The sequence below is a fragment of the Macrotis lagotis genome, chromosome 6, assembly GCF_037893015.1.
Source record: "Macrotis lagotis isolate mMagLag1 chromosome 6, bilby.v1.9.chrom.fasta, whole genome shotgun sequence".
Classification (NCBI taxonomy): domain Eukaryota; kingdom Metazoa; phylum Chordata; class Mammalia; order Peramelemorphia; family Peramelidae; genus Macrotis; species Macrotis lagotis.
The window spans coordinates 40,484,417-40,497,528 of record NC_133663.1 but is presented as its reverse complement, the minus strand read 5'-3'; the positions used below and the strand labels follow the sequence as shown (position 1 = coordinate 40,497,528).

At 40.2% G+C, this 13,112-nt stretch overlaps 1 protein-coding gene across 3 annotated transcripts in view; it reads right to left on the bottom strand.

The window, feature by feature from the left end:
* The window catches only part of USP13 (ubiquitin specific peptidase 13), a 148,298-nt gene that overhangs the window by 74,732 nt on the left and 60,454 nt on the right, over positions 1-13,112 (bottom strand). For all 3 annotated transcript variants that reach the window (XM_074190991.1, XM_074190993.1, XM_074190994.1), the window contains one exon: positions 1,326-1,447. In XM_074190991.1, coding sequence (XP_074047092.1) covers positions 1,326-1,447 — 122 coding nt within the window. The remainder of the gene's footprint in view (positions 1-1,325; positions 1,448-13,112) is intronic.

Sequence of the window (13,112 nt, the reverse complement as noted above, 5' to 3'; positions counted from 1 at the left end):
TTTGAACTCAGATCTTTATGCTTTCCAATCTGGCTCTCTTTGACTAGACCATGCTGCCTCTTGAGAAAAGGAAGAGGAAAGGAAGGGAGAGGGAGGAAGAGAAAAAGGGGAAGCAAATTGAAAGAGTTCTTCTTTGGAGTCAAGAACAACTATTCAATTGTAGGAAGCTGAGGCAGGGTTGACTCCCATCTTTAAACACTTCAGTCAGGTCAAGGGCAATGCCAGAGAAGGACACAGCAATGATATAGCTTGCATTTATAATGACTAGCAAAGCACATTGTGTCTATATGGGAGGAAAAAAGGAAAAGAAAAGGAAAGGAAATGACGAGCAGTCCCAGCTTCCATTTTCCTTTGCATGCAAATGGGCAAGGTCATAGTTCCATGGCACACAGACCCCAGGTAGTCTTGAGCAATGACTGGCAGAGCCTGTCCTTGGGCAGACTCTTTAACCAAGCAACCAAGATTAAACAGAACTCTTTCACAAGCAACAGATTATCAAATCGTAGTTCTGTGGCTAGAAGGGTCCAAGGATCCCATACAGTCCAACCCCCTCGTTTTACAAAGGAGAAATCTGATTCAGGGCCTTGCCCAAGATCACATAGGGAGCAAGGATCAATCTCAGTTCATCTGACCCCAAAGTCAGAGTTCTTTACATTGTATCACAGTAGAAACAATTCATGACAAAGCAAGTCTTGCTTCTTCTGACATTTAGATGCTACTAAGACCTTTTAGGGGGAAAAAAAAGATATCTCACATAATTCCTCATCATGCATTCTAAGTTCCAGTCTACTTTAAGTTCTCCATATGGGACACTCCATCTGCTACCTCCATGACTTGCACATGCTACCTCCCCTCCCAGAACACTCTTTCTTTCTAGGGATTCCTTCACATCCCTAAATCCCTACAGGATTCAGCCCAAATGATACTTTACATACATGATATCTTCCAGTCATTAATGCTCTTCCCCCCTTAAGTTACATGGTATATAATTTTTTTTCATTTTTTCATTTATTTATTTTATTTATTTTGCTTTTATTTTATTTAAGTATCTTTTTTCCATCTTATTCTGTTTTTCTGGAACCATATCCACCACCCCCCAATAGAATGTAAGCTCCTTGAGGCAAGAATTGTTTTGGTTTTTTGCCTCTGTCTCCATGGAATTTAGTAGTGACTGGTATCCAGTAGGCACTTAATAAATGTCTGTCAGATTCTATTGAATTTCTCTCTCTGAAACACAAGTGCATTTATACACACATCTTCCCAAAAGATCAAGTTTGAAATCACATGCATTCATCTCTATCTATCAGCAATACACATCCACTGACCAGTGCAGGTAACTCCTCTATATTTGGCAATGCAATTTCGTAGTGGTCTGGAAATATAACAAGCTTGGCTTCATCTTCATATTCATAATCATCACTATTGAAATCTCCAGTCATTTCTAGATCTGGGAAAAAGAAAAAAAAACAAAAAGGTTAGAGAAGTAAGACCCTTGGCCAAGGTGACCCCAATAAAGACCAAAGGCAGAAAATATAGCAGCTTAATATTTTTATCTATATGTGATGTGTGCAACAAGTTTTTCTCCAATAGCTTTTCCCTCAACTTTCCCAAAGCCAGGAATGAATTTTTCATAACTAAGATTACAGATATATCTATTAAATTAATCCCTACAAAAAAAGGACAAAGCCAAAGAGAATATTCGCTTGGATTGTAAAATTTTATGATCTCTGAACATTGTGGAACAAAATGAGAATAGAATGACCACAATACAGAAAATAAAAATATGGACAAAAAGAGAGTATGAGCTAGGTGGATCTCAGAACACAGAATATGAAAGCTGGAAGGGACTTTAAAACACATAGGAAGACAGAACAGAACCTAAGAAAGTATAATAGCAAGACTGCATCAGATTTTCAAAAATAAACTATTAGAGCTAGAAGATACCTTAGAAGACAAAACAGCAGAACTGAGAGGGACCTTGAAACATTAAAAATCCAAGGCAGGAGAGATCTCAGAAACCAGGATTGAAAGGGCCTCCTCATTTTGGGAGATGAGGAAACTGAGGCTGAGAGTGAGTTGCTAAATATGTCTTACAGTCCTTTGTCAATCATTTCACAGAGATTAGCATGGAATGGTTTTCACAATAGACAATGACTCATTTAGAATCAAAGAGGAGAATTTAGGCAGTAATCTGGAGAAAGAAGCATCAGAACACGAGAAAGACATGTTCTCATCATGTTTCAGAGAACTCTCAAGTTAGAAAGATGAGCTTGCCTAATTTGTTATTTGTTTATCAAATCATAGCCTCTTCCCTTGGCAAATCTCTGGCAAAGGCTAGGAGAGAAGGACTCATGGAAAACTCTTAATGAGCAATGTGTGGACTTCTCAGGTTCATTTCCACACATGAGAAAAGGTTTAATGCCAGCATTCTAACTCATGTTTGTATATTTAGATGTTAGGAGTGATGGGGATAAGCCACATAGTTGTGGATTTTAAATAATCCCTCCTCCCACCTCCCCACCAACTTGAGCAAATTGTTTTGCTTGCTGCAGAAAGATGTCAAGTAGAATTTCTTGGTTCCAGTGCTAACTTAAAATAGACAGCTACAAACCCTTGTACCCTACAGGTTCAAAAATGAATGGGATAGTCTATAGGACAGTTTAGACACCTTGGTGTAGACACACAAAGGGTAGAATGGTCAACGACTTAGAAATTGTAGAATCCTAGGTGTAGAATGCAGATTTCAGAGTCATTTAGTCCAAACTCACCCATTTTACAGATGAGGAAACTGAGGCTGAGAGACATTAAGTAACTTGTCCAAGATCACACAAGTAGAGAAAAAATCCCAGGGTTTGCATCCCAGCACTGCCACTTAACTATGTCATCCTGAGCTCTTTGGGCCTCTGTTTACACATCTTTAAAATGGTTGTTGTGAGAGAAAGAGCTTTGCAAAGCACTCATGAGTCTGTTATTAGTTTTAAAAGTAATTATCATTTTCATGAGTCCAAGAAAAAATATGACATCATAAAAAACACCTATTCTTCAAAAAGTAAAAGTACATCATAATCTGAAAAAATAATCTTAGGAAAATTATGAGAACTGAGGCCACAAACTATAAGGTCAATAATTTTAAAAGTGAGCAAAGGATCCTTTGAATAATGTTATTTTACGAGCAAATCTTCAGTTCAACATGCATTTATTAAGGGTCTCCTAGATGCCAGGTTTGATGTCATATGTCTGAGATATAAAGTCAAAAATGACAAATGGACCTCCCTCAAAGTGGTAGAATCAAGGGGAGGCACAGCATAGAAACAGAGAATTCACAAAATAATTCCAGGAGGGATGGCATGCTTCCATAGGATATTAGCAAAGTTAATCTTTTTCATACAGAGAAAGCTCAAATTTCCTTCCTAAACCTCAAACTTTATCTTCATTTAATTCTGTTATTTTGCTTCTAAAAATCCCTTTATTTCACAGACAAGCCTAAATTCATAACCTACCCACCTTAAACAAACACCCAGTCAGGATCCCTAAATTACTGAAAGCTAATATTTACCAAAACATAACTTGTGTTTCTCCTTTCACTTGCCCAGCTCTGATGTTCTGTTGGCTTGTAGCTCTCAAAATGCTTCAGTTTTGCTGGGGTAAATGGGGACATCACTTGGAGAGCCTCTAATATATAATTATTTCAGGTTGGGGAAGGTAAAGACTTCAAATGATCAAAAGATATCATTGTAAATTCAATGTAGCCCAGGAGCTAGCCTTCAGCTAGCCAGAGCCAGATAGTAATCTGGGGGCTAATTCTGGAACCATCAGTTCAACATTCTGGGGTGGACCCTTGCAATTCCCAGAACTCTCTTAAGAGGGATTCCCACCCTGAGACCAAGCACTGATTGCCGAGCCAGCTGGGAAACCAAATGCCAATGAAATGGTGCCAATGTCAGCCTGACAACCATCTCTCCCACCAGTCACTTCAACAGCTGGTAGCATCTGACTCCACTCTCTAGTCTTCTTTTTAGACCACCTTCCATTTTCAAAGTGTTTCTTTTTATTGCAAGGAAACTGAGAATGGTTCACCCAAAGAACAGAAGTCTATTCATTCATTCAAAATAATTTTACAAAGTCCTAATCAATATATTTCAGAAAGACTGGATACCTTGCCTTCAAATATCTAGAGATATACAGCAAAAAAGGAAACAGACTTGCTCTATTTGGTTCCAGAAACCAAAACTAGGATCAACAGTGGACATTGCAAAGATAATGGTTTAGGGGCGGCTAGGTGGCACAGTGGATAAAGCACCAGCCCTGGAGTCAGGAGTACCTGGGTTCAAATCCGGTCTCAGACACTTAATAATTACCCAGCTGTGTGGCCTTGGGCAAGCCACTTAACCCTGTATGCCTTGCAAAAAAAACTTTAAAAAAAAGGATAATGGTTTAGTTGTTCTATGAGGAAAACCTTCCCAAAAACTAGTACTGAAAAATAACTTAGCAGAGTAGATAGAGAACCTTTGAGTAAGGAAGTTCAAGCCCTCTCTTCAACAAATCCTGGTTGTGTGACCCTGGACAGGTAACTTAACCTCCACAGAGTCCTAGACAACTCCCTGAGATTATAAATATCAATGTATTCTAATCAGGGTTGGGCAAGAAAATTCCCCAAGGGAATTCTCCAAAGTAACAAAATCCCTGGCCTTCCCCCCCCCCCGCAAAAAAAGTACCCCAAACAGGTTTGCTCAGGAAATTAATAGGTTCACCCTCACAAGAGTGTTGTAAGCAGCCTCTAGATGAAAATTGACTTAATGAGCATATTGAAAGGATTCTTTTATCAAATATCAGTTAAATTAGATGACTTCTGAGATCCCATACAGTCCTATTGGATTTTAATGTTTATCTCAATAATTCTAATGATTTATCTCAAGATAAAGCTAATGATTTATCTCAATGATCCTAATATTTATCTCAAGAAGACTCACAACTTCCCTTAGTGGAAATCCTGTCCCATTTGTTCTCAAATATTTAACCAGTTGAAAGCAACAGAGTGAAAGATCCATAAATGTACTTCCACGCTCTGACTTCCTATACTGGGCTCATTTGAACAAACCACATTTTCTGGATAAACATTTTTTAATTGCCTGGAGATGTGCTATTCTTTCACAGGGAAATGGAATTTTCTATTGATCTGAGCAAGCATCAAAACAATGTTTAAGGCAATTGAATTTTTTCGATCTCCCATTTCAGTATCCCAAATAATGAAAAGAGATCTCAATTTATAGGAACCATTGGGATTTTAATGGCTTGAGTGAATTTTCTGAATATTACTAAGGCCAAGTTGATAGTGTGTTTCAAGCTTCAACCTGTTTCACATAAACTATGGAGAAATAACTAAATGAAAATAATCTCCAGGGTCCATGGAAATCAAAAAGAAGTTAACATTAGTGACCAGAACAATGTTCTTCAAGTTTTAAAATCTTCAGACTAATATTTCTACTTTGACTTTTTTAAAAAAGAGAAAGAGAAAAATCCCATCAACCTTTGGAACAGACGGATTAATTTGTGTGCAATGACATCAAAGAGATGATAATTGTCTTTATTAGTTACAATATCCATAGATCACTAATTCATGATGCCATGAGTGGTCCACAAGATGGCAAATGACAGGTCAAGCATGAACAGCCTATAATTTGACAGATGAGATGTCAAGCCAAGGATCACTTGAAAAGTCCTGAGGACCACATAAGAACTTCTAGCAAAAGGGAAAATTTCACTCCCTCTTTGTTTCATAATTCTGCAGATGATCTGGGGCAAGTTGTCTCATCCTACCTAATGGCCTCAGTTTCCCAAGATGATTTAGAAGCAAGACCTTCATTTCAGGTTTTTGTTTTTGTTTTTGCAAGGCAGTGGTGTTAAGTGACTTGCCCAAGGTCACATAGCTAGGTAATTATTAAGTGTCTGAGACTGGATTTGAACTTGGGTCCTCCTGATTCCAGGGCCAGTGCTCTATTCACTACACCACCTAGCTGCCCCTGAGACATTCATTTTGGATAAAATTGAATTAAAAGATTGCTATAATCTATAAGCTCAAATCTCCAAGAAATTGATGGCTCAGAGTCCTGTCCATGGTTATTAGTCTCCTATGGATAAAGACTTCTATCCTGATTATCTATGGACAGCCAATCTATGATCAAATCAAGAAATATTTATTAAGTATCTACCATGTGTGGATACAAAAAAGGACACAAACAGTCCCTGATCTCAAGAGCTCACAATCTAATGGAGGGAATTAACAGGCAAACAACTATGTATAAAGGTATTTGCAGGATAAATTGAAGGTAATCTCAAAGAGAAAAGATTAACATTAAGGAAGACGCATAAAAGCTTCTTGCAGAAGATGGAATTTTATCTGCATCTTGAAGGAGTAAAGTCATAAGGCAGAGATAATGAGGAAGAGAATTCTAGGGAAAATAGACAGTCAATGAAAATTCAACTGGAAGATAAACATTTGTTCAAGGAATGCCAAGGAGGCCAGAAGTCAATATATCACAGAGAATATGAAAGACAGAAGAAAACTTGAAGCAGAGAAAGGCCAGGTTAAAGACTTCAAACATCAAACAGAGGAGTAATAGAGAGTCACTAGATTTTATTAAATGAGGGATGACATGGTCAGACCTGTACTTTAGGAAGGTCTATTTGTCAGTTGAGTGAAGAATGGACTCAAGTTGGGGAAAATTTGTGATAGGAAGATTGATGTAATCCCCACAAGAGATAATGAGGATCTACACCAAGGGGATGGCTGCATCAAAAAAGGGTCATGTAGGAGAGATGTTGGAAAGGAAGAATCAAAAGGACTTAGCAACAGATGAGTTTGGGAGGTGAGAAACAATGAGGAGATAACAGTAACAATTAAATTGCAATCCTAGGAATTGGTGATATTCTTAATAGAAATAGTACAGTTAGAAAAAATGGAGAATTTGGGAGAAAGATGAGTTCACAAATAGAAGAAATAAGGAGAAGAAAAGAGAGCTTAAGGTAGAGCCCCAGTTATCAGATAGAACCTGTATCCTCAAGATGTTAAAATCAGAGGAAGGCCCTCAAACACATTTGGATAGTCTTTCAGGAATGAATATGTCATGAATGGACAAGAGCCACTTAGGATGGGGATGGAGGGGGGAGAAAAAGAATGAGAAGGGAAGACAGAGATGGACTGCAATATGCATCACTGGATACAATATCCCTACCAGAGGATCTCAAAGAGGAGGGCAAAGAATTGAGTGTTCCTTCTGCATGGAAGAAGAGAAGAAAATCCAGGGGCATTTTTTGTTAGGAAAATCAAGCACTTCTGCTTCCTCATATAAAAAGTAGTATGACCCAGAAAATAGAAAAGATGGACTTGGGGGAAGTTAAGTGAAACAATGGAAAGAGCACCAGCCTTGGAGGCAGGAGGACCTGAGTCCAAATCTGACTTCAGATACTTAATAATTACCTAGCTGTGTGACCTTGAGCAAGTCACTTAACCCCATTGTCTTGCCAAAAAGAAAAAAGAAAAAAGAAAAGAAAAGATGGACTAGGAGTCAGAAAGACCTGAGTTTGAATCCTGCCAAACACCCAGTATGTTACTCAGTTTCCTGATCATTGGAAATAAGAGTAACACCCACCTCCCCAGGCTGATGTGAAGATCAAAGTAAAAAGTATATGCAAAAACACTATGCCAGTATTAAAAAGCTGATGAAAATGTCAGATGTTATTATTTCAAATTTCATTAGGTTGAATATAATGTTTCTTCTTCCCCACAACAGAAAAGTGTCTGCTATTAAATAAAGAGAAATAGAAGTTAAAAATGATAGGAGACAAGAGAGAAGGAAGGACAGACTGCTAGGACACACCTGCAGGATGTGCCCAGGTCAGACTGAGAGTAGTTACCAAGGGAAACCACAGATGTGTAATTGGATCTCCAGGCAGCTCCAGCGGAGAATGATTTATTTCTCTAGGTAGCTGTGTGTGGTTTTCTCAATTCTAAAGAAAAACACAATCCTATCTCCCAAGGAGACCTAAGCCAGCCCCTCAAAGTGCACATCAACAAATCCCCTGTAACCCTGCTGGAGGGCAGACAGCTGTTGTCTTCTTTCTATACCCAGGGAAACCCTGTCCAGTCATGTGACATGAGATTTTTGTCCTTCATAGAGAGAATTCAATCAGAGAGGTTCTGAGAAAGAAAAAACACCCTAGAATTGGAGGAGCAAGATTCAAATCTCATCTCTCACACACTTCCTATCTGTATGACATTGAGTAAGTCACATCCTCCCTAAGCCCCAGTTTCTTTCCCTATAAAATGAGGTGGTTGAACTCCACGGCCTTTGAGGAGTTTGGTCACTTCTAGTCTCAGTTTTATGATCCTATAGAATTGCACTTCAAGGGGTAGAGACAAGAAGGTGGAGTGAAAGCAGGTAATCCCAGAAGCTCTCCCCCAGACCAATCCAAATGCCTTTAAATTATGGCTATAGGGGCAGACCCAAGATGGCGACAAGAGAGGATCCTCTCTTAGGCGCTCTCTCATAAAACTTATAAACTAAGGACTCTAAGTAAATTTTCGAGAAACAGAACCCACAGAGGGACCCAGTGAGGCAGTTCTCCTACTCAAGGTAACCTGGAAAAGAGCAGAAAGGCTCTGCTCCCCGGGATCAGAGGGGCGGCCCACCCAGAGGGGTGGCCCACCAGAAGGGTGGCCCACCAGAGCAAAAGAACTTCAGCCTCCCGGAGGCAGCTTCAGGGCACTGGGAGCCGTGGCTCACAGCAGCTGGGGAGTTTCCTGAGCTACTTCGGGGAGAGCACCAGGCACAACTTGGGGATCAGCAGGGGACCTCTGCCAGAGCAAGCACGTGAAGCCCAGCCCTCAGGGCACACAGCAAGCAACTTGTCTTTCTGCAGCCCAGATCTAGGAACAGAAGTGAGTAGGAGCCCCCAGGGCATGAGCCCATTGGGCTGAGGGAGGGGAATGAAGAGAGAGACTGCCGAGCTCTATCCTCTTTCCCTGGAACAGAACTCTGGGGCTCTGACCACATTCAGATCCTGATCACAGTCTAGGCTCCCCCATAGAATAGCAGGGGCCCCCTCCACCTCAGTCCCATGGCAGAGGGGGGCGCATATGGTCATTCACAGACCAGGAGGGAGGACAGAGCCTCACACACTCAGATCCTTGTGGGAGTGTCCCAAAAGCTCAGGAAGCACCCCAAAACCAGGCTCAGGCTGGGAAAATGAGCAAGCAGAGAAACAAGAGGAACACCATTGAGAAATATTTTGCATATGAGCCCAAGAAGGATCAAAACACTCAATCTGAAGATGAGGAAGCACAAGCTCCTGCATCTAAAGACTCCAACCAAAATAGAAATTGGGCTCAGGCTATGACAGAGCTCAAAAAACACTTTGAAAATCAAATGAGGGCGTTAGAAGAAAAACTGAGAAAAGAAAGGAGAGAGATGCAGGAAAAACATGAAAATGAATCAGCAGCCTAGTCAAGGAAATCCAAAAAAAATGCTGAAGAAAATAGCATGCTAAAAACCAGCTTAGGTCAAATGGATAAAACAGTTCAAAAAGTTATTGAGGAGAAGAATGCTTTAAAAGCAAAATTGGCCAGATGGAAAAAAGAGATAAGAAAACTCTCCGAGGAGAACAAATCCTTCAAACAAAGAATGGAACTCAGGGAGATTGATGAATTTACGAGAAACCAGGATTCATAACTTCAAAGCCAAACGAATGAAAAATTAGAAAAAAATGTGAAACATCTCATTGAAAAAACAACTGATATGGAAAACAGATTTAGGAAAGATAATTTAAAAATTATTGGAATACCTGAAAGTCATGGTCAGGAAAAGAGCCTTGACATCATTTTCAAAGAATTACTACAGGAAAATTGCCCTGATATCCTAGAAGCAGAGGGCAAAATAGAAATGGAGAGAATCCACCGATCCCCCCGAGAAAGAGATCCCAAAAAACCAACCCCCAGGAATATTATAGCCAAGTTCCAGAACTCCCAAGTCAAAGAGAAAATATTACAAGCAGCCAGAAGGACACAGTTCAAATATCGTGGAGCTGCAGTCAAGATCACACAGGACTTAGCAGCAACTACATTAAAAGCTCATAGGGCTGGGAATATAATATCCCAGAAGGCAAAAGAGCTTAGAATGCAACTGAGAATCAACTACCCAGCAAACATGAATGTCCTCTTCCAGGGAAAAAGATGGACTTTCAATGTACCAGGGGAATTTCGAATGTTCCTGTTGGAATGGCCAGAGCTGAACAGACGGTTTGATCTTCAGATACAGGACTCAGGTGAAGCATGGAGATTGGAGGAGAAGGGGAAAATATGAGGGACTTAATGATGATGAACTGCATGTATTCCTGCATAGAAAAATGACACTGATAATACTCATATGAACCTTCTCAGTTAATAGAGCAGGTAGAGGGAGCTTTTATAGTTGAAGCACAGGAGAAAGCTGAATTCAAAGATAAAATATGATGTAAAAATGGAGTCAATAGAAAAAAAGGGAAATGTAATGGGAGAAAGAAAAAGGAGAGGGGGAATAGGCCAAGATATTTCATATAATAAGATTTTTCTTTATTACAGTGAGCTATTGCAATAATATGGAAGGGAGAAGGCAAGGGGAATGAGGGAATCTTCTCTCTCATCAGAGGTGGCTAGGAGAGGAAACAGCATATATACTCAATGGGGTATAGACATCTGGAGTAAGAAGGAGTGGGGGGGGGACAGGGGGAAGGGGGGGATGTGAGTGATGGAGGAGAGGATGGACCATGGGGGGAGAGTGGTCAGATATAACACATTTTCCTTTTTACTTCTTGCAGGGGGCTGGGATTGGATGGCCTGTCTGGGACCATAGGGTCAGGTAGATGCTGGGCCTAAGGGGTGGTATGGGGGCTCAGGGCCTGTTGGCTCCAGGGCCAGGGATCTGTCTGCTGTGCCACTCAGCTACCCTACAGCAGAGTCAGAGAGAAAGGAGAGAAAAAATATAGTACATGGTAGTGGAGAAATACGAAAGGAGGGAGTTGTGATCAGCAATGGCAACGGTGGAAAAATATGGAAGTAACTTTCGCGATGGACTTACCATAAAGAATGTGATCCACTTGTGACAGAATTGGTGGTGTTGGAATAAAGACTGAAGCACATTTATTATTATTATTATTATTATTATTATTATTATTATTATTATTATTATTGGGGGGTGCAGGGAAAATGGGGCTGGGTGGCCTGCCTGGAGCCACATAGCAGGGTGATCTTTGGGTGTCTGAAGCCGGATTTGGACCCGGGTGCTCCTGGCTCAAGAGCCAATGCTCTGTCTGCCACCCAGCCACCACTACTATTATCACTATTTTATTTTATTTTGGGTCTTTTTTTCTTTTTTTGGTTTTTGCAGGGCAGTGGGGTTGGGGTGGCTTGCATGTCACACAGCTGGGTGATTGTTGGGTGTATGGGGCTGGATATGGGCTTGGGTACTGCTGGCTCCAGGGCTGGTGCTCCATTCACTGCACCACCTTGCCATACCTACAATTATTACTATTATTTTTTTAATTTTAATTTTAATTTTTTTCTCTCCCCTCTACTTTATCACTCAAGCAAGTCTATATTTTGGGGGGAGGGGGTATTTTGTTTACTCTTAAACAATATTTTATTAATATATAAAAAACCATTATTTGTACAAAATGAGAATAAATATTAAATTAAAAAAACATTTAAATTTTAAAAAATAAATAAATTATGGCTGTAACCAAATTCTAGAATGGTGGAACACACAGAAAGAATGAGTGAAACAATTTTCTGGTCCAAAATAACTTGGAAGATCTGTGGGAAGGATTTGTTCCACCAGGGTTGGAAAGGGATGCAGTACAGCCAGCCCCACCCTGGCCACCAGAGTGGGAACAACCTGTGAAGCACCTGGGTCACTGGGAGTGCCTAGGTTCATGGCAGTAGGGGAAGTTGTCAAACCTCTCAACCCATGGATTGCCATGAACAACTTGGAAGGTCAGTGGGAAAATCCTGCCACACCAGAGTGAGTACCGAACCCAGGCCAGTGCAGGCTTCAGCCCCAGGAAACAGAAGCAGGCCTGAGGAGCAGACTTCTAGAATGCTCAGCCCACAGACAATAAAGGGATTGGGGAAGACTGCAGAGGTCTCTCTGCTATACCTAGGGCAGAATTCTGTTGCTTTGCCTATACTCAGATCCAGGACACAGTCAGGGGTCCTATGCTATCATAGCAGAGTAAGGATCTTCCTCACAGTTCCAGGGCAGAGGGGAATGCTTGTAGTCATCCACAGACCAAAGTACAGACTAGGAGAGCAGTAAGAGTCTCTCATAAGAAATTGAAGGAACTGAGGTCCCTGAAAGAATGGGGGGGGGGGTATGGTGTTCCTGAAAATAACTGCAAAAATCCTCAAAAAACTTGGGAGAGTATATCCTTCACCCTGGAAGCAGAGTTTCACCATAATAAAGAGTTAAAATCAAATCGTATGTGAGCAAACAACAGAAGAAGAAGAATCTGATCGTAAATAATTACTTTGGTCCTGTGGAGAACTAAAATATACACTCAGAAAGTCAAAGCTTTTGTATAGAAAGTCTCCAAGCAAAATAGGAATTGGTCTCAGGTTATGAAAGGGCTCAGAAAAGATTTTGAGAATCAAGTAAGAGAATTAGAGGAAAAATTGGGAAGAGAAATGAGAGTAATGCAAGAAAATCATGAAAACCAAGTCAGCAGCTCAATGAAAGAGATACAAAAAAAAAAATACTGAAGAAAATAACATCCTAAAAACAATTTTGGGTCAAATGGAAAAAGCAGTTCAAAAGGTCAATGAGGAAAAAAAAGCAGAATTGGCCAGATGGAAAAGGATGCAAAAAAGGTCTCTGAAGAAAATAATTCTTTCAAATGTAGAATGGAACTAAAGGAAGCTGATGACTTTGTGAGAAATCAAGAAACAATAAAACAGTACTAAAAGTATGAAAAACTAGAAGAAAATGTGAACTATCTCATTGGAAAAACAACTGATCTGGACAACAGATTCAAAATTACTGGGCTACCTAAGAGTCATTACCAGGAAAAGAGCCCAAGACTTC